This window comes from Symphalangus syndactylus, chromosome 11, assembly GCF_028878055.3.
Source record: "Symphalangus syndactylus isolate Jambi chromosome 11, NHGRI_mSymSyn1-v2.1_pri, whole genome shotgun sequence".
NCBI lineage: Eukaryota > Metazoa > Chordata > Mammalia > Primates > Hylobatidae > Symphalangus > Symphalangus syndactylus.
Window position 1 is genome coordinate 135420507 of NC_072433.2, and position 21124 is coordinate 135441630.

At 55.8% G+C, this 21124-nt stretch overlaps 1 protein-coding gene across 10 annotated transcripts; it reads left to right on the forward strand.

Moving 5' to 3' along the window:
- Nucleotides 1-933: 933 nt before the first annotated feature.
- Nucleotides 934-20326, forward strand: DEF8 (differentially expressed in FDCP 8 homolog). 10 transcript variants are annotated; one of them, XM_055232918.2, is made up of 13 exons: nucleotides 1255-1567; nucleotides 1889-2110; nucleotides 6688-6821; nucleotides 7608-7705; nucleotides 9965-10114; nucleotides 11485-11626; nucleotides 13204-13368; nucleotides 14024-14151; nucleotides 14299-14412; nucleotides 15682-15762; nucleotides 16468-16608; nucleotides 16764-16873; nucleotides 18148-20326. In XM_055232918.2, the coding sequence occupies exons 1-13, from the start codon at nucleotides 1404-1406 to the stop codon at nucleotides 18248-18250; spliced, it is 1752 nt and encodes a 583-aa protein (XP_055088893.1). In that variant the 5' UTR covers nucleotides 1255-1403; the 3' UTR covers nucleotides 18251-20326. The 10 variants fall into 10 exon arrangements, with proteins under 10 accessions (XP_063469149.1, XP_063469150.1, XP_055088893.1 ...); XM_063613075.1 differs by having other exon boundaries at nucleotides 1261-1567; nucleotides 1889-1985; XM_055232924.2 differs by having other exon boundaries at nucleotides 1261-1567; nucleotides 1889-1985; nucleotides 16519-16608.
- The last annotated feature ends 798 nt before the right edge of the window (nucleotides 20327-21124 follow it).

Sequence of the window (21124 nt, forward strand, 5' to 3'; positions counted from 1 at the left end):
TTGCTGTTAATAAATCTCTGGGTAAACCTCTGTTCGAGGCTCTCATCTCTGAAGGCTGTGAGACCCCCGATTTCCCACTCCACACCTCTGTATCTCTGTGTGTCTTTTTTTTTTTTTTTTTTTTGAGACAGAGACTCACTCTATCACCCAGGCTGAAGTGCAGTAGCGTGATCTTAGCTCACTGCCAGCTCTGCCGTCTGGGTTCAAGAGATTTTTCTGCCTCAGCCTCCCCAGTAGCTGGGATTACAGGCGCCTGCCACAGCGCCTGGCAAATTTTTGTATTTTTAGTAGAGACGGGGTTTCACCATCTTGGCCAGGCTGGTCTTGAACTCCTGAGTTTGTGATCCACCCACCTCGGCCTCCCAAAGTGCTGGGATTACAGGTGTGAGCCATCACGCCCGGCTCTCTGTGTGTCTTTAATTCCTCTAGCGCTGCTGGGTTAGGGTCTCCCTGACCGAGCTGGTCTCTGCAAGATGGTGTGTGGCTCCCACTTGGGAGGGCCCCAGTTACTGGCACTGTCATCACCATGCTCAGTGAACAGAGTGGGCCAAGCCGAGAGGCAGCCGAAACCACACCTTTCTGCAGGGAGGGGAAACTGAGCCGTGAGCTCAGGGCAAGGGCACCAGTCCCATATGCTGGCCTTCATCTGTCCTCAGCTCCTCCCTGCGGGCACAAGCGGGGGCAGGGAATCTTCCACCTGAGAAGTGTAAGAGCAGGGATATGGGGGCGGGAGCAGCAGGCCTGCTGTGTGTGTAAACAACGGAAAAGCAGGAATAATGCCAGGGCCCACAGACACCAGCTGTCTCCGAAGTCCGGCTGCCGGGCGCCTCCATGGAGCGGCGTCCTAAACGCAGTGTGGCCGTGTCGTCCTCTGTAAAGAGGGTAGAGCCGCGCGGAGTCCCTCCCTCTCCAGCCGTGAAGCCCCCGCGGGGCCCTGCAGGTGGCAAGCGGCACAGACAGCGGCTGCCTGCACACGGTGGTTCTCTGTTCCTTTTTTCTCCTCAACCACTGAGGTTAAAAAAAAAAGTTAAAAGCCACGCTTTATTTTTATTTTATTTTATTTTTTTTTGAGACGGAGTCTCGCTCTGTCGCCCAGGCTGGAGTGCAGTGGCGCGGTCTCTGCTCACTGCAAGCTCCGCATCCCGGGTTCACGCCATTCTCCTGCCTCAGCCTCCGGAGTAGCTGGGACTACAGGCGCCCGCCACCTCGCCCGGCTAATTTTTTGCATTTTTAGTAGAGACGGGGTTTCACCGTGTTAACCAGGATGGTCTCGATCTCCTGACCTCGTGATCCGCCCGCCTCTGCCTCCCACGGTGCTGGGGTTACAGGCGTGAGCCACCGCGCCCGGCCCACCCATTTTTCTTAAACGTGTTGTGGCTTGGATTTCAGCCAGGCCTCTGGTGATGAGAGGAGGAAACCCAGGACGCGCAGCCCCGGCTCAGGCGGGTGGAACAGCCGGGCCCAGGTGCCATGAGCCTCCGCGCCGGAGGCGGCAGCAGCGGGCGCCGGGCTGGATCCAGCGCAGGCGGGAGGCCGGGCAGATGCGAGGCGGCGCGGCGGCGGTCAGGTGAGCGGGGCCGGGGCTGGCGGGGGCCGGGGCTGGGAGGGCGGCTCGCCCGGCGCAGGGGCCTCGAGACCTCGGCCGCCCCACCCCGGGGACGCCGCGGCTGCTCCGGCGTCCACGCGAGCTGCGTGCGGGGCTCCCGGGCGGCCCAGGGGACCCGCGTGGCCGTGCCCCCCTCCTGGGCTGCTCCGAGCCTCAGTTTCCCCATCTGTGGAATGGGCGGGTGGGAGAGACCTGCCCCCCGAGGAGCCCGGGAGACCCAGTGAGCTCCTGCGGGTGTGGCAGGTTGGGGAGGCACAGTCCTGGGGTGGCTTCTCCCTGCAGCAGGTGGCGAACCCACGGCCAGGCTTCCGTGGCAAGCAGCCCTAGAGGAATGGCCGTCCTGTCCCTGCGAGCCCCTGGGCCCTGGCAGGCGATCCAGGTATGGGCAGACAGGACGCTATTGACTGCGCACACCGGGGTGACTTCTCAGGTTCTCGGGGTGGCAGCTGCAGTGATGACACCACTTCCCGGGGGTCACACCGCGGGCAGGATGCGGGAGGCCAGGTCCATGCATCCCGAGTGTCCTGAGCTTCAGCCCAGGGTCCCCCCGTGCCCGGGCACCCCGCCGGCTTGCTTTGGTTTCCTTTCATTTCTAAGTTCTGGAGTCCTCCCCAATGAGAGCAGTGGGCTCTAGAGAGGGGCAGGGGGCGGCCAGACCTCTTGCTTTCGCTCTTCCACTTCCGGCCCGCTCCTTTCTGAGGCCAAGTCCCACATCTGGGTGCAGAACTGGTGGGGTGAGCCTGGTGAGAGGGGCAGGCTGGCGTTCTGCTCAGAGTCCACCGCGGCCAGCATCCCCAGGTCAGTGTGTGAGCAGAAGCTAAGGCTGCGAGGCCAAAGGCCTCCCCTCATTCATCCCCTGCCCATGCGCCAGGCCTGGGGCTGACACTGACTCTCAGTAAATAGGCAAATGAAAGATGCCTTTTTTCACAGCCCAGAGGGGAGCTGGTCGCCTAGAGGACAGCTGCTGAGCAGAACAGAGGTGTCCCTGCCAGCGTGCCTGCCTTGCCGCTCCTCTGGCCGTGTTTTAAACACCAGGAGGTTTCCAGGGCCCCCCCCAGGCATAGCTCCTGCACCCTTTTTCCTGGGCTGTTCACCATATGTGACGACAGTGCCAGTCTGTTCTGAGCAGCTCTGGGCTCCTGGCTTCAATGACATTACACAAGTCCTTAGCCCTTCCCTCCACCCCAGAAAGTAGGTGTTCCCCCTGATTTATAGGCGAGACAATGGACAACCAGAGTCTAAATCAGGGCTGGTTTTTTTTTTTTTTTTTTTGAGATGGAGTTTTGCTGTGTTGCCCAGGCTGGAGTGCAATGGCGCAATCTGGGCTCACTGCAACCTCCACCTCCCAGATTCAAGCAGTTCTCCTGCCTCAGCTTCCCAAGTAGCTGGATTACAGGCTTGCACCACCATGCCCAGCTAATTTGTTTGTGTTTTTAGTGGAGACGGGGTTTCACCATGTTGGTCAGGCTGGTTTGAACTCTTGACCTCAAGTGATCCACCCACCTCAGCCTCCCAAAGTGAGCCACCCACACCCGGCCCTGATTCTTAAAAATAACAGTAATAGGCCAGGCATGGTAGCTCACACCTATAATCCCAGCAATTTGGGAGGCAGAAGCAGGAGGGTTGCTTGAAGCCAGGAGTTGGAGACCAGCCTGTGCATCAGAGTGAGGCTCCGTCTCTACAAAAAGTTAAAAAAAATTAGCTGAGCATGGTGGCACACTGGAGTTCCAGCTACTTGGGAGGCTAATATGGGAGGACCCCTTCAGCCCAGGAGTTTGAGGCTGCAGTGAGCTGTGATCACACCACTGCACTCCAGCTTGGGCGAGAGAGCAACCCCCATCTCAAAAAAAAAAAAAGTAATAAGTTGTAATCAGTATTTATTGGGTGCTTACTATGTGCTGGCCAGTGTTCTCTGAACTTAGTATTAACTACTTTAATCTTGACAATAACCCTGTATGGTACTGTTGTAATCCCCATTTGAGACATGGGAGAATGGAGGCAGAGAAAGGTTTATCCACTTACCCAAGGTCACAGAGCTAGGAGCTGGCAGAGTTGGGATTCAAGTTGGGCGTGTCTGTCTTGTTACCGTCCAACTATTGGGATCATCAGTCAGAATCTTTTTTTTTTTTTTTTTTTTTTTTTCTGAGATGGAGTCTCACTCTGTCACCCAAGCTGGAGTGCAGTGGCTCAATCTCAGCTCACTGCAGCCTCCGCCTCCTGGGTTCAAGCGATTCTCCTGCCTCAGCCTCCCAAGTAGCTGGGATTACAGATGCCCACCACCACGCCCGGCTAATTTTTGTATTTTTGGTTTCAGCAGATGGGGTTTCACCAGGTTGGCCAGGCTGGTCTCAAACTCCTCACCTCAGGTGATCCGTCCACTTCTGCCTCCCAAAGTGCTGGGATTACAGGCGTGAGCCACCGAGCTCGGCCTTTCAGTCAGAATCTATTTTGGCTGCAAGAGACAAAAACCTTGCCCCATAACACTGGTGGGAATATCGTGTTTCTCTCACTTGAACGAAGCCTGGCTGTGAGCAGCTCAGGGCTCAGGTGGAGTCCCCTGCAATCACGTCACTCTCCCCAGTGTGGCTGTTCCAGCTCCAGCCTTTACATCTGCATTCCAGGCAGCAGGAGGCAGGGACGGCTGAAGAGGGGCAGCCCCTACCTTTAAGGACAATTCTCAGAAGTCTTTCTTTTCTTTTTTCTCATATGTATATACATACACATACATATATATGTATATACACACACATACATATTTATGTAAAAAAATTTTTTTTTTTTGAGATGGAGTCTGGCTCTTTCGCCTAGGCTGGAGTGCAGTGGCACCGTCTCCGCTCACTGGAAGCTCCGCCTCCCGGGTTCACGCCATTCTCCTGCCTCAGCCTCCCGAGTAGCTGGGACTATAGGCGCCCGCCACCACGCCCGGCTAATTTTTTTGTATTTTTAGTAGAGACGGGGTTTCACCGTGTTAGCCAGGACGGTCTCGATCTCCTGACCTCGTGATCCGCTCGCCTCGGCCTCCCAACGTGCTGGGATTACAGGCGTGAGCCACCGCGCCCAGCCCATGTTTATATAAAATTTAATAGAGATAGGTCCTCACTGCACTGGGCCTGGCCTGATGCCGTCCTTCTGCCTTGGCCTTACAGAGTGCTGGGATTATAGGTGTGAGCTACCACGCCTGGCCCATTACTGTTATTTTCAGATAGCCCTGATTTAGTGTCTGGTTCTCCCTTTTCTTGCCTATAAATCAGGGAGAACACGTACTTCCTGGGGTGGATGGAAGGGCTAAGGACTTGTGTATGTCAGTGAAGCCGGGAGCCCAGAGCTGCTCAGATCTGCCTGATCTTCTCAAGCCGAGGCAGTCAGAACAGTCACTTTACCAGGTCTACCTGCTGGGGAGGCTGGGAAGTTATGTGACAAACAAAAATGAGGCTCCTCATTCAGGAAGAAGGAGGAGTGATGTTGGGACAGCCTGATTTCTCCTGTGTCCTGGGTGCTCCCTGGGAGACTGGGGAGGTGCTGGCACCGGGTGGCCGTCTCTGACTCTGTGACCCACCCAAAGTCATCAGGTAATAAGGGAAAGAGGTGGGACTGGGGCCCACTCACGCCCCCTGTCTCTTCCCGCTGCCTCCCTGTTTGGGTCCACGGGCAGCCTGTCCATAGGTGCTGGGTCCTTTCAGGCTGGTGTGCAGGTGCCCAACCCACCCTCCTGCCCCACAGGCACAACAGGCAGGACAGGTCCCATAGGTGGTGTGGAGTCTTGCCCAGTTGCAGGGCAGCCATGTGGGGTTGGGGTGGCCTCCTTATCCCACTGCCAGTGAGGGAATTAGTTCAAATCCCAGTTCCCCCAGGCCACAGTGTGACCCTGAGCAGGGCCGTCCCCTCTGGGCTCAGCTCTTTCTTTTGGGAGAGGGGACAGAGGATAAATCATGGGATTGTTAATTATAATTGTGAATTATTTCAGACTGTGACAGGTGTGGTGAAAGCATAACTAACACTGTTGCAGTTACTGAACAACTTTAAAAACACATCTCCGACTTCCTATAACATCAACAGACCTTACAGCGAGCTTACTTTGTGCTTAGTCTCTGTTAACTCATTTCACTCTCACAATGGCCCATTATGGATGGGGAAGTGGAGGCAGAGAGGCTAAGGAATGTGGCCCAGGAAGTTAAGTGGGAGGGCTGGATGCCAACTGCCTCTACTCCCACCCCAACCAAAGTCCCTTCCTCCCTGCCAGGAGCCATCAGTCCTGTGTGTTCTGCAGTTTTCTGAGCCTCCGGGTGGGGAAAGAGCAGTTCTTGATCCTGAGCTTCTGCCACGTGGAGAACTAGGCCCCTCCTGCCTGTTTCCTGGGCTCCTGAGACACAGAGCCGTGGGCCTGGTTCAGGTCGTGTTGCTCATCACAGGATCAGAACCCAGGCCAGAGAGTCTGGATGCATTCTGTGTGTGCTGGCAGGGAATCCTCCCAAGATCCCCTACTCCTGGGCATGGGGAAGGTGGGCCCTATTCGCTCACATGTGGCAGAGCAGGAATGGGCCCTGGCACTGTCCCCAAGTGTCCAACCCCGACTCTTGAGACAGGGGCTGTGGTTTCAGGGTGCTCTGACAAGAAAGCACCTTTGGTTGGGGCCCAGGAAGGAGGAACACGTTTCTGGGAGGTCTGTCTCACATAGCAGGTGGATAGCAAGCTAGAGCGGGGCTGAGTGAGTATCTGGGGCTGAGGCCCAGAGAGGATCCCATAGGTGGCTCTAGGACTGGAGCTCTGCAACGTCACGCCAGAGGACCCCGTGCTGGGAGGCAGGGAGCTTGGGCCCCTCAGATGGGCCACGTGCCCTCGTGGGACCCTCATTGTCACCGTGAGCTCTTTCCAAGGGGACGCCACCAGTGGGGGCCTGGGCGGGAGGCAGCTGAGGTGTTTCAGGAAAAGGCTGAAGATCAAGCCTGTGGTGTGAGGACTACCCACTTTAGGGAAGTGAAAGGCCAGCCTCACCCCACACACCCCAGTGTGGTTGGGGAAAGGGGGTGGTCTGTGGTGAGCCTGGTACCTGGGGACTCATCCTGGCCCTGCCTGGCCCTCAGGTGGGATGCTATGGAATATGATGAGAAGCTGGCCCGGTTCCGGCGGGCCCACCTCAACCCCTTCAACAAGCAGTCTGGGCCGAGGCAGCATGAGCAGGGCCCTGGGGAGGAGGCCCCGGACGTCACTCCTGAAGGTGGGTGCTGGTGGGAGTCAGGGTGGGAGCTGGGCAGGTCTCTGACCGCTTACGTGGACCCCTCCTTTCTTCCTGCTGCCTCCTGCGCAGCCCTGGCTTCCCACGGAGCTGGCACCTGCCGGCTCTTTTCTTTTTCCCATCTTTTCTGTGGTTCTGTGGTTTGTTTCTTTGTCCTCACTAGAATTCACATTCCTGGGAGCAGGATTTGTGCCTGACCCATCACTGCTGTGTCCTGGGGCCCAGCACATAGTAGGTGCTCAGGGAACACTTGCTCAGTGTGGTCAGCTCTGAGACCTGCTGAGGGAGAGGTTACCCGAGGGAACGTGCTCTGGGCGTCAGGGTGGCGTGAGCCTTAGAAACTGCAGATGAGGTCATCAGGGAGTGCTCGGAGCGGGGCAGCTGCAGAGGCGGCCTGGAGTCGACACTGGGGTTTGCGGATTTTGCCGTGTAGCCATTCAGTGGTTTTTCTCTAGTCCCCGTGGTCATGCATGAGGTGTTTAGAAATGGGATGTTTCTATAATGCTGTCTTGAGGACTTTTAGCACTGAGTATCATTCCACCTCCTCATTTTGAGTGGCTCTTTCCTGTCTACACAAGGCTATGGGCTCCTCTGTGAATGCAAACTGGACGGTGCGCAGATGTGAGTGGTGCCCAGCTCTCACAGTGCCTCCTTTCTGTGTGGCTTCCTGAATGCCTTTCCCACTCCTGGCTATCTCAGCTCCTCCCTAGGGGATGGGAGGCAGGAGGTAGCAGCTGACGCTCCATACCTGTCCCCGTCTTCCCCCAGAGGCCCTGCCTGAGCTGCCCCCTGGGGAGCCGGAGTTCCGCTGCCCTGAACGCGTGATGGATCTCGGCCTGTCTGAGGATCACTTCTCCCGCCCTGTGGTAAGGTTTTGGATCTGGGAGGGGAGAGGGACTGAGGGAACCCCCAAGGCAGGAAGGGCCAGGGTTTCCTTGTGACTCCCTCCCAGGTGGCAGGGCAGCATCTTGCGAGCTGGGGTACAGTCTCACTCCATTGTCAGGCTCAGCAGCCCCCACCTCAGCCAGGGCTCCTGGCTTCGAATCTGAGGCCTGCATGACACCATAGACCCCCACCCTCAGAGCCTGTGTGAAGGCAGGTGGAGACAGCCTGGGATTGGGGTTCGTGAACCTGGGGCTGCTCCTATACCCTGAGCTCCATGTCTTCATGAAGCAAATGTGCAGAGAGTAGGTTCCCTCTGGGGTCCTTGAGGTCCTGTAGACTTGCCAAGAGTCAGGGTGTGGGAGGCAAGGGGAGGCCCGTTGTCTGCCTCCTACTGACCAGTTGGTGTTACACGGCCACTCGTTTGTTCCATATTTTGTTCCATGGAAGACTTGTGTTGAAGAAGAAAATGGGGAGGATATAATGATTTTTTTAAAAAAGTTTGAGGCCAGGTGCGGTGGCTCACGCTTGTAATCTCAGCACTTTGGGAGGCCGAGGCAGGCGGATCTCGACGTCAGGAGATGGAGCCCATCCTGGCTATCACGGTGAAACCCCGTCTCTACTGAAAATACAAGAATTAGCCGGGCATGGTGGTGGGCGCCTGTAGTCCCAGCTACTCGGGAGGCTGAGGCAGGAGAATGACGTGAACCCGGGAGGCGGAGCTTGCAGTGAGCCGAGATTGCGCCACTGCACTCCAGCCTGGGGGACAGAGCAAGACTCCGTCTCAAAAAAAAAAAAAAAAAAAAAAGTTTGAAAACCTTTTATTTTTATGCAAACCATCTCCAACTTTTGAGGGAAACATTACGGTAACATTAAAATGTAACTTTGAAAGGATTTGGGCCAGAGCTGGTGGCCCACGCCTGTAATCCAGCACTGTGGGAGGCCAAGGCGGGCGGATCACGAGGTCAGGAGTTCAAGACCAGCCTGACCAACATGCTGAAACCCCGTCTCTACTAAAAATACAAAAAAAAATTTAGCTGGGCGTAGTGGAGCGCCCCTGTAGTCCCAGCTACTCAGGAGGCTGAGGCAGGAGAATCGCTTGAACCCGGGAGGCGGAGGTTGCAGTGAGTCGAGATTGCGCCGCTGCACTCCAGCCTGGGCGACAGATACTCCATCTAAAAAAAAAAAAAAAAAAGAGGGAGAGACTTCATATATGTGTTTCGTATCTTTTTTTTTCCTTTTTCTTGAGATAAGTTCTCACTGTGTTGCCCCTGCTGTGAAGTGCTGTGGCACCATCATGGCTCACTGCAGGCTCGGCCTCCTGAGTGCAAGCGATCCTCCCACCTCAGCTTCCTGATTAGCTGAGTCTACAGGTGTGCACTATGATGCTCAGATAATTTTTCAATTTTTTTTTTTTTTTTTTATAGACATGGGGTCTCGCTTTCTTGCCCAGGCTGGTCGAAAGCTCCTGAGCTCAAGTGATCCACCCACCTCGGCCTCCCAAAGTGCTAGCATTCTAGGTGTGACCCACTGCACTCAGCTTGTTTTGTATATTACAACATTTTGAGCACTTCCTTTGGGCCACAGACTGAGCTGCAAGGGGGAGGGGAGGGTGCTACCTCCCCTTTGCCTAGGTCTCAGAGCCCGGCAGCCTGGAGGAGGAAGATGGCTCCTAAGGGCGGGGTCCAGGCTCCCCAGCTCTGAGACCTGCTCCTGTTTTCCCTGGGAGCACCAGAGTGTTCTGAGCCTGGGCCCTTGCTGGGCCGTGAGCCCCTGGTTGCTATGTGGCGAAAGCAGCCGGAGATGCTGGGGCTGGCTCTTGGCATCTGCCTGGGCTTGGCAGTTAAGCTGGAGGCCACTTACTGTCCTTCATGACAGCAAATGTCACTTCCTTAGCTTTCCTGCAAGAGGAAGCTCTTCAGAAGTAAGTGAAGTGACATAACAAAAAGGCATCTGGATTTCTCAAAGAAGGAAGTTGTCTTTTGAAAAGCATCTTTCAAACGTTAGGTTTTCAGAGGCCTGTGGGCAGACAGGTCGGGCTAGGAACGCGCAGTACCAGGCGGACCTTGGCCGAGCTGCCACCTTCCCTGCCCTTGAGCAAGTCCTCGGTGCCCTCTGGGTTCAGTTTCCTTCTCTGTGTGAGGGGTGTCGGGGTCTGCTCTGGGCCTGTCTCGGCGGATGGGCCTTAACAGGGAGATCCTGCAGGGTGGGCATCTGACTGCCTCCACCCCCAACCTGGGCAGGGTCTGTTCCTGGCCTCTGACGTCCAGCAGCTGCGGCAGGCGATCGAGGAGTGCAAGCAGGTGATTCTGGAGCTGCCGGAGCAGTCGGAGAAGCAGAAGGATGCCGTGGTGCGACTCATCCACCTCCGGCTGAAGCTCCAGGAGCTGAAGGTGGGTGTGGGGCCGCCCCACCATGGGGCAGCCTGGGGCCGAGGCCAGAGCGGTGGAACCAGGAGGACCCTGCCAGCCTCTCGCTCCCTCTCAGGCGGTGGTCTCTCCCTCGGCCTCAGGGGCTGAGGTAGAAAGGCGCGAGACAGGCAGGGTGGAAGACGGGCCCTCACCCCACTGCAGAGGTTTCCCTATTAGCCTAGACCCTCCTGTTGCAAGGAACAGAAACTCAACCCTAAGTAGCTTAAGCCGAAAAGGAAAATGTATTTGCTTGGTGACTGGAAGATCCTCCAGCGTCAGGAATCTTGCGGTCTCCCAACTCGACTTTCTGTGTCTGATCCAGCCTCAGGTAGGCCTTCCCTATGTGGTGGCAGAGACGGTCCCGGCAACCACATCTTGCTTTCCAGGAGCTGAGCCTCCCTGTGCAGATGACAGCTGCCTTTTCACAGTGATTATAGCAGGAACCTCAGGCCTTTCATTGGCCAGTCCTGACCCGATGACGGTGACTGATTGGCCAGTTCTGGGTCATGTGCCCACCCCTGACCCAATGACAGTGGCTGATTGGCCAGTTCTGGGCTGTGTGCCCGCCCACTGACCGAATGACGGTGGCTGATTGGCTAGTTCTGGGCTGTGTGCCCGCCCACTGACCCAATGACGGTGGCTGATTGGCTGGTTCTGGGCTGTGTGCCAACCCACTGAAGCAAGCGGGTGGCCTGAGTTCCTCCGTGAGCGAGCCACATGGAGAAGGACGGGTGGTGTCTTGACGGTGACAACAAAAGAAGGTGGTGGGTCCCAGGCCACAGATGTTCCTGATGCAGGCTTTGGGTCTGTGTGTGCTTTGGCCTGGCTGGCCTGTGTCCCCTGTGCTGATTCATGAGTCCCTGGGAATGTGGAAAGTAGAATATTCATTAGGAAACAGGTAAATTGGTGGTAACAAAAAAAACCCCAAAACATAGTGGCTTAGAGAAGATGTGTTCGTTTCCTCACGTAAAAACCCCATAGGTGGTCTGGGGCCTCTATGACAGCTAGTGGTGTTGGGGAGGGGCTCCTTTTCCATTGCCCTGCACCTAACCGGCAAAAAGCAGGAGGGGCAGACAGGCTGGGTCGCTCCCGCTCACATGCCCATGGCCCGGCGCAATCCCACACAGCCCCTGGCTGCAAGGGATGCTGAGAAAGGTAGCATGTGACCTTGGTGGTCCTTGTCCAGCTGATCATTGTTTACTGTGAAAGGGAGAAAAGGGACGTGGCATTGTGCTGAAACTCACAATCTCTGCTCTAAATGGTGCCTGGAAGAAATAAGTTGAGGGGCTTGTGCGAAGGGAAAGGAACTTCAGCCCAGCTTACCTGTGACCCCTCCCTGACTCACACTGCAGGACCCCAATGAGGATGAGCCAAACATCCGAGTGCTCCTTGAGCACCGCTTCTACAAGGAGAAGAGCAAGAGCGTCAAGCAGACCTGTGACAAGTGTAACACCATCATCTGGGGGCTCATTCAGACCTGGTACACCTGCACAGGTGGGCCGAGACCCAGATAAGGAGTGAAGAATGAGAGAGACCAAAGTTCCTGCCTCCGCTGGGTTCACATTCAGATCTGAGCTGTCCAGTGTGGTGGCCACTAGCCAAACATGGCCAGTCAAAGTTAAATTAACTAAACATGCATTTCCTCAGTTGTACTGTCTACAGTGGACAGTGCTGTTCTGGATGAGAAATTAAACTAGTGAATTACATGGTGTGTCTAGTTTGTACAATGAAGAAAAAGGGAAAGGACCTAGCACATGTTAGGGTGGAGTGAATGTGACTTTAGGGCAGAATGTAAAGGCATCACGTGACTTTTTTTTTTTTTTGAGACGGAGTCTCGCTCTGTCACCCAGGCTGGAGTGCAGTGGTGCAGTCTCGGCTCACTGCAAGCTCCACCTCCCGGGTTCACGCCATTCTCCTGCCTCAGCCTCCTGAGTAGCTGGGACTACAGGTGCCCGCCAACACGCCCGGCTAATTTTTTGTATTTTTAGTAGAGATGGGGTTTCACCGTGTTAGCCAGGATGGTCTCGATCTCCTGACCTTGTGTTCCGTCCGCCTCGGCCTCCCAAAGTGCTGGGGTTACAGGCGTGAGCCACCGCGCCTGACCGGCATCCCGTGAATTTTAAGCAAAAACTTGAAGGTCAGGGAGCAAGCCAAGAGAATATGTCTGGAGGAATGTTCTGGTGGGGGCAGCCCTGTGGTTGATGTGTCCAGTGTCTTGAGGAGGAGCAGAGAGCCAGGTGGGGCTGCAGCTCTGTGTCTGCGGGAGGTGGGCTCAGAGGTTGCTGGGGCTTTTAAGTGCAGTGGGGGTCACAAGTGGGTGCTGGACATACTTGAGCTTTAATAGGTTACTCTGGCTGCTGATTGAGCTTGGACTGAAGAGGGAGGTGACTGAGAAGAGGAGGATGACTCTGATTGGGTTGGGGCAGGTGGTGGGAGTGAGGAGTAGCTAAGTGTAGTGCCAGCTGAAGGTTTGGAAATGGAATGTAACATGAGAAAATAGTCTGACTGGGTGCGGTGGCTCACACCTGTAATCCTAGGGCTTTCAGATGCAAAGTTGGGAGGATCGCTTGAGCCCCAGAGTTCCGGGCTGCAGTGAGCTCTGATTGCATGCCTGCACTCCAGCCTGGGCAACAGCAAGACCCTGTCTCTTAAAAAGTACAAAAACAAAAACAACAACAAAAACAGAGATAAAAACCCGTCAGGGTAACTCATGATGTTTAAAGGGTGGAGCTGCTGAAACGGAGGTGGGGAAGCTGAGGGGCGTAGGGTGGAGGGTGGGAGTTTCGTTGGTTACATTTGGGCAGGTCGGGTCTGGTGGTAGGGGTGGCAAGTTGGCCCCAAGCACGTGAGTCAAGTTGGAGGACAAGATCTGGGCCGCCTTTGGGGCATGGCTCAGGGGCCAGGGACAAGAGGATCTTTGAGGTTCTAAGGCCTCCCTTGGTGCCAGGAGGTCTTAGATTGATCTGGGCCTCAGAATGGAACCCACGGGGAGGGGGCAGGCCAGCTGAGGGTGGCCTGGGCTGCAGGTGCACCCTTCCCACTTTTGAGAAGTGTGTGTCCCTCCACCCTAGGGTGTTATTACCGCTGTCACAGCAAGTGCTTGAACCTCATCTCCAAGCCCTGTGTGAGCTCCAAAGTCAGCCACCAAGCTGAATACGAACTGAACATCTGCCCTGAGACAGGGCTGGACAGCCAGGATTACCGCTGTGCCGAGTGCCGGGCGCCCATCTCTCTGCGTGAGTGGTGGCAGGGAGAGAAGAGGGTGAGGGAGCCGTTCCTGGCGGGGAGCCGGGTGCACAGGTGTGTAAGGGCATCCAAGTCAGACAGCTGAGTGAGGCCCTGGGGCAGTCCCTGCGTGTTAACCTTAGGAAGTGACAAGGGTCCGTTGCTGCCATTTTTTCAGTTCTCACTGAAGCAAACTGAGGTTCCAACCATTCCGTTCCAGGTCACTGAGGAGCACCTGGAGGGCTGGGACCTGGCCTCCGCCTCCCCGTGTGAAAGCCTCATAGCTGGGGACTAGGGAGCAGTCACACGGCACAGAAAGCCTCATAGATGGGGTATAGGGAGAAGTACATGTTGTCGTGCAGATGTGCACATGTGCGTCAGCTCCTCTTTCTAGAGAGTTGCTGTTGTTAATTCATGGAGTCCCTGCCTCAGTCCTACAGTGAGGCCCTGTTTATATCCCATTTTATGGATAACAAAACAGGTCAGTGAGACGCTGGGACCACCTGAGGTCTTCCGGCTGAGGATAGGACGAGTCAGGAGGGAGCCCTTGTCCTGGCTGGCTGTCTTCCCGAGGGCTGTGGTCCATGGGAGGACAGACCAGGAGGCTGGAAAACTGTGTGGGGCTTTGGTGAGGCAGGGACACTCATGGCCCCTCTGACCCTGCAGGGGGTGTGCCCAGTGAGGCCAGGCAGTGCGACTACACCGGCCAGTACTACTGCAGCCATTGCCACTGGAACGACCTGGCTGTCATCCCTGCACGCGTTGTACACAACTGGGACTTTGAGCCTCGAAAGGTGGGGGTTGGAAGGTGGGGGCATCCCCCTGGGGAGGGAGAGCAGAAAGGGGGTTGGGGTGTGGAGCCGGTGTACCCCTGGGTGGGTGTTGCTGGCTGCACGGGCCCTGGGTGGGTGTGAGAGGTGTCGACCGGCCGTGCCTGGCAGGTTTCTCGCTGCAGCATGCGCTACCTGGCGCTGATGGTGTCTCGGCCCGTGCTCAGGCTCCGGGAGATCAACCCTCTGCTGTTCAACTACGTGGAGGAGCTGGTGGAGATTCGCGTGAGGCTGGGGCCGTGGAAGTGGGGGGCAGGGGCGCTGTGTCCGATGGGCCCTAGGGCCGGGCCAGTACCCTCTTCTCCTCTGGGCCATGGGAGGTTCTGAGCAGAGGAGGGAGGCCACCTGCTTAGGGTGAGCCGGGCGCCGTGGCTGCCCTTTTGGTTGAAGGTGCTGGAGCCGTGTCCAGTAGTGATCTGATGCCAGGTGTGAACACAATATTAAATTTTGTAATAGCCACGTTAAAAAAGTGAAAAGAACTGGGCACGGTGGCTCACACCTGTAATCCCAGCACTTTCGGAGGCCGAGGTGGGTGGATCACTTGAGGTCAGGAGTTTGAGACCAGCCTGACCACCATGGTGAAACCCCATCTCTACTAAAAATACAAAATTAGCCGGGCGTGGTGGTGTGCGCCTGTATCCCAGCTACTCGGGAGGCTGAGGCAGGAGAATTCGTTGAACCCGGGTGACTGAGGTTGCTGTGAGCCGAGATCGCGTCACTGCACTCCAGCCTGGGCAACAAGAGCGAAATAGTGTCTCAAAAAAAAGTAAAAAGAAACAAATGAAGTTAATGTTAATAGTATATTTTATTTAGCCCAATATATGCAAAATATTATTTCAACATGAAATCAATGTACATTTTTGAGATATTTACATTCTTTTTCTTTTTTGTGCCACGTCTTTGGCTCCAGCATGTATCCTCTGCTAAATCTCACTGCACAGCAGCCACTTTGAGGTGCTCCATGGCTGTGCATGGCTGGTGGCCACTCTCTTAGCCAGCGGTGAGGCAGGAGGTAGGGCGGGAGCCGAGGGCAGACGGGAGCTGCAGTCCTGGCAGGACGTGATGGCGTCTCACGCGAGGTAGTGAAAGGAGTCAGTTCCCATTTTACCCAGGAGGAGACTGTGGCAGCAAGTTGAGTTGCCAAGGCCAGGGCTGGGGAGGCAGCTGGGATTTCTCTGGAAGTTTGGCTTGGTCCGGAGGCTGCTGGTCCCTAGACAGTTGTGTGCCTGTGGGGCTGGGTGAGGGCAGAGGGAAGGGAGGGTTTTCTGGGCCATGGTAAGTGAGCCTCCTGGTCCTGCCCAGCCTGGGAGCTGTGATTTTGGGTTTTGGTGAAGCACTCAGATCTCGGCCCTTTGTGGGGAACCAGCCCCTCCTGGCCCTGCCGTGGCCCTGGGTGTGAGGCGAGACGCCTGTGAGCAGGGCTCCCTGTGAGGCCCACACAGGGGCAGCCCTGTCCTGGCTGAGGCGGCCTGCCTGCTCCCGCCTTGTTTGCAGAAGCTGCGCCAGGACATTCTGCTCATGAAGCCGTACTTCATCACTTGCAGGGAGGCCATGGAGGCTCGTCTGTTGCTGCAGGTCAGACTGCCAGCAGGACTGGCCCCCAATGGGAAGCGCAGCCAGGGCGGTGAGGCACCTCAGGCTCAGGTCTTCTCCAGACAGCTTGTGCATGGAGTGCCTTTAGCAGAAGGTCTCCTCACCACGGTCCCAAGGAACAAAGCAAACAGGTGTTATACCCACAAAAGAGTTCTCCAGTTAGTTCCGTTTGGGAAACCCTGCAGCCTTTATGTGAATCTGCATGAGGTGGGTCCAGCCCAGCCCTCTCAGGCAGGTTGACCACAAAACACAGTTTTCAAGGTTCATCTAATTACTGTTCAACAGATACAGATGTTCTAGATTCTGGAACAGTGAACGAAGCAGGCAGGAATGCTTGCCCTTAGTGCCTTTCAAGTAGGGAAGACAAGAAAAATCAGTTGTGTGTTGGGGTGGTGAACTCTGTGACAAGATAGAGAAGGAAGGGTGGGGAATGCGGGGACGCAGTGTGGCTGGGAGGGGCTGCATCGGGCAGTGGAGGGCGGGGGCTACACAGGTCAGGAAACGTGGCCCGAGTCCATCTTCCCCTGTCGGCTTCCTGGGGCTCCTGGATTCTATTCCTGGGGCCCAGACCCTTGTGTAGCTCGTTTCTCTGTGAGCACCTGGGCCCTGACCACTGCAGCGACCATGGGTGGGCAGTGGGAGGGGCCCTCCCCGGTGCAGGGGGTCACGGCTGCTGGGACTTGGCAGCTCCAGGATCGGCAGCACTTTGTGGAGAACGACGAGATGTACTCTGTCCAGGACCTCCTGGATGTGCATGCTGGCCGCCTGGGCTGCTCACTCACCGAGATCCACACGCTGTTCGCCAAGCACATCAAGCTGGACTGCGAGGTGGGGCTCTGCCCGAGGGCCGCTCTTCTCCAACCCCACCCCTGAGGGGGGATTGGCAGGAGAAGCAGCCCAGCCCAGTGTGTCCCTGGCCTTGGAGTGCCCAGAGGAGCTGGCACTGACGCGCCCGTGCCCCATCCCCACCCTGTTCCCCCCAGCGGTGCCAGGCCAAGGGCTTCGTGTGTGAGCTCTGCAGAGAGGGCGATGTGCTGTTCCCGTTCGACAGCCACACGTCTGTGTGCGCCGACTGTTCCGCCGTCTTCCACAGGTGGGTGTGGCCTGGGCCCTGCACTCAGGGGCTGGGGCTCTGCCCTGTCCTCTGGGGAGCTGCCCCTTGGCCTCCTGTAGGGTGATGCCGTGGGAGCTGGCACTGTTCCCCGAGAGAGGGGAAGACATAAAGACTCTTTGGGTCTTTGCTGACCCTGAGATATGAAATCAGACCCTGATGTCTGTGACGAAATGAGAAGTTCCCTTAGGAGCAGCACCCGGGGGATGAGGGGGCTGCCCCTTGCCAGGTCCCTCCCGGACCAGCCCCTGAAACTCCAGCTTGGTCTTGGATGTGTTCACAGCATCCCAGCTGCTCCCTTTCTCCACTAGGATTGAAGTCACTCTTTCAGGGTTAGTGTAGGCTGGAGATTCCCAAACTTACAGTTCCTGCCACCCTTTAATGTCTCAGTAATTTTTTCAAAGTGTTTCTAAGCCAAAGAAATTCCTAACACTTTGATTTATATTAAGTACTTATGCTCTCGCGTTTTTTTCCTTGCCACTAGACCAACAGGGAAAAATATTTATGTTCAAACAACTTTATAAGTATTTATATCCTAAAGATTGAGTGGCTCTTGGAAAAATAATATACACAAATTAGAAGAAAAATATTTTAATTTCATTCTTCAGTAAGTATGATTACTTACTAATGATATGGGTACACCTTTTGGGCCCCACACATCTTCCAGACCTGGAATCAGATGGACGCTCCCCCCAGTTTCTGTAACTGATTTTTGCCTGGAATTTGCTATTTTTCATAGCAACTGCTGAAATCCCAGCTCTACAGACCTATGGTGTCATACAGATGGGACTGTGGCAGAAACTAAGGTTGAGACTGAACTCGCTCGAGCTGGTTGTTTGCTCAGGGTCTGACAGATGATAATTACTGCTATGTTCTGTTGAAGAGTTTGAACTAGGCTGCAGTGCCCCAGGGTGCCGTGATACACAGTTTGGGAGCCAGGGGAGGTGCCAGGCACAGTGGGATAGGAACAGGTGGGAATCGTGAGGAGGGCTCCTGGCTCAGCCCCTCAGCTGTGTGAACTGGGACCTGTGTGGCCGGGGGATAGCAGGTCACGTGAGGACCCCTGGAGGTCCACATCTCTACGCCGGTACGCGCTCTGCACACGGCCATACAGTCGCTTGCAGCTGGGTGCAGACCCCGATTCTGCCGTTTGGTAACAGCTGTAGAGGGGATGACAGGAGCTGACCTAGGACGCTTGGGGGGATCCAGTGCTGGAGTTCCCTGTGCAGAGCGCCCCGACCTGCTTCTGTCCCCAGGGACTGCTACTACGACAACTCCACCACATGTCCCAAGTGTGCCCGGCTCAGCCTGAGGAAGCAGTCGCTCTTCCAGGAGCCAGGTCCCGACGTGGAGGCCTAGCGCTGAGGAACGGTGCTGGGCACCCCGCCTGGCCCTCCAGGACCCGCCCTGCCAACGTCAAGTTGTTCGTTCTGCTCTGGAGACCCCTGGGGTGCGGCCCCTGGACCCCTCCACCCCTGCTGGGCCAGAGCGGGTGGGCAGTGTCAAGACCCGCTGTCTCCCAGGCGCTTGCTGGGACTTGGGGTGGCCGCACCTGGCTGTCACCTGGGTGTGCTGCTGTGAGGGGTCCTTGTGTGGCCCCCATCCTTCCCCCAATGCAGAACTCCATGGGCAGGGAGTTGGGGGGACGTCTCACCTCCCCCATGGCACAGAGCCCTCCACACCCCTGGACCAGGGCATCCGGGCCTAGAGATTCCACAGCTCCCGTCCTGGCCACCCTGGAAACTCATCAGGCCAAGACCCCGAGAGAGCTTCAGAGGAGTGTTGATTGATAACACCTACGGATGCGGCTGCACATACCCAGCCAAGGGCCGAGTCACCTGCCGTGGGGTTTCGGCTCTGTCTGGAGGCTCCATCCCTTTCAGCCACTCGTCGCCTTGGGGATTTCTGGTTGTCCCCAGCTGGGGCTGTTCACAGTTGTCACCTGTAGACCTGCCTCTCCCTGGTCTGAGGTTCAAAGGCCTCATAGGGTGGTCAGTCCAGTGGGGTTACCTGTTTCCGTACAACAGCAGGGAAGGGGGCCATGGAGCTTTTCCCTGCTGGGTGCTCCTGCCTTGGCCCAGCCCACCTTTCCTGGTGCTCCAAGCTAGGAGGCCGTGGCCCCAGCCTGAGGAGGGTGTCCTGGCCTCCAGGTGTGGTGCAGGGACTGTGCGCTCGGGGAGGTTCCAGTTAGGCGATGGGATCCTGCAGTGGTCTGGTCAGAACAGAGGAGCTCTGTTCTGCTGCCTGTGGAGGGCTCCAGATAGCTCAGAAATGACCAGCCACTGGCCTTTTGTTTGGGGGCCTGAGGTCAAGAGCTGAGAGTATTCACTCGACAGCCCATTCAGGAAGATCAGGGCAGGGGCGTGTGGGAGGTCCCTCACTCCACAGGACAGAGGCCCCTGGACAGCAGAGGAAACCTATAGCTCTGGGTGGGGGGACACTTGGCTTTGGTGTTTGCACTTTACAGATCCTGCGGTCCACGAGGGGCCTCAGGAGAGGACGTGTCAGGATGTGGCTTCCCAGCCTTCTGCCTTGGGCAGTGGGGGTGCTCCTGTCTGTCCTTTTCCCCCACACCCTGTACTGTGCTTGGCTGTTGGTGCACATGGTTGGCACACACGGTGGTGGGCAGAGGGCAGAGAATGCCACTGCTTGGATATTTGTCCCCTTTGACCAGGAAACCCAAGAGGAGACACCTCAGCAGAAAGGCCGCCCGGCTCACTGGCTCATTCCAGGAGTGGGAGAGACGGCAGGGTCTCCTCTTTGCCCTCCGCCATCAGGAAGGGGATGGAGTCCTCTCCCCACCGTGGTGGCTTTAGGCAAGGTTCTTAATGTCTGCTCTGCCTCGGTTTCCCCATCTGGAAAATGGGGGCAGGGGTACTGACCTACCTCAGGTGGAACGGTGAGCAGGGAACATGTCGGAGTCCTTTAGAGGGTGTGATGTGAGGTTGGATCAACAGTGTGGGTTCCTGCCCTGCTTCCCCTTCGTCTTTGGGGCTGAGGAGGGGGTTAAAGGCCAAATGCTGTTTCCCAGCACCCCAAAGTCTGCACACGTCTCATGAATGCATCACATTTCTGTCATATGGATATTAGCTATTCTGAAATCTGTGTAATCAACTTCACATTATTCAAGTTACAAATCACTGTGTCCATAGAAAAACTGTGCTGGTATTTACTAGACAAAGGGTTGGACCCCTTTTATTTTTACCTGCCACCCAGCATCTCCCCCACCTGCCCCTTCTGGGTGACACAGTCTGTAAACAGAATCACGTATGGGTCTTTCTGTGGGTCCGTAGCACAGCAGGAAGAGCCCGGTGCCGCCAGTACCTCGTGGAAGACCACACGTGGGTGGTCCCACAGCATGGGACCAAGGTGGCCTGAGGGATGCCCAGTGGTAACAATGCTGCTGTCACTGTCTCATTAAATGTATGTCCTTTAGCCTGGTGTGTGTGTGGTGAATTGGGGACAAAGTAAGAGAAATTGGTCTGTTGACATACAAGTCATTTGCAGGCTTAGAGAAGACAGCCTTTGCCATCCAATGGGGTTGAACGTAATCTGGTATGAGGCGAAGTAACATGTCCTGATTGGTTGGGAGAACTACCTGTGGTGGTGTCACACAGACGTGTTGAACGTCTCTGGGCTCAAGCTGTTCTCCAGCCTCCGCCTCCCGAGTAGCTGGGACTACAGGTGCACGCCACCATGCCCAGCTAATTTTTTGAATTTTTAGTAGAGACGGGGTTTTACCATGTTGGCTAGGCTGGTCTCAAACTCCTGGCCTCAGGTGATCCACCTGCCTCGGCCTCCCAAAGTGCTGGCATTACAGGCGTGAGCCACGGCGCCCAGCCAGGCATCGATTTTTCAGTGTCCAATGTCCTTCCAGAAGGACACTCCCACCAGCAGTGTATGACAGTGCCCATTACCTATAGCCTCGACAGCAGATGGTGTTGTCATACCTTTCAATGCAGTGTGAGAAAAGTATCTTTGTCATTTTAATTTGCATTTCCCTAATCATGAGTGAGGTCAAACTTTTCATGTTTCAGGATCTAATTTATTTATGAATTATGTGCCTATTTTTTCGACTGGGTTCTTGGTATTTTTTTCTTCTTAATCTTCTGAGTTTCTCATATATTGGGAATACTAGCCTGTTATTTGTGAGATGTAAATATTTTCCTTGTGAATTGCCATTTGACTTTGTGCTATTTTCTTTCCTATGGCAAAATTTTACTTTGCTTACAT

Coding starts and splice junctions, on each gene's coding strand:
- DEF8 (XM_055232918.2), top strand. CDS start 1,404: ATGAGAGGAGGAAACCCAGGACGCGCAGCCCCGGCTCAGGCGGGTGGA. Junction 11,627..13,203: donor GACCTGGTACACCTGCACAG/GTGGGCCGAGAC, acceptor CCTCCACCCTAG/GGTGTTATTACCGCTGTCAC. Junction 15,763..16,467: donor AGGCTCGTCTGTTGCTGCAG/GTCAGACTGCCA, acceptor GGGACTTGGCAG/CTCCAGGATCGGCAGCACTT.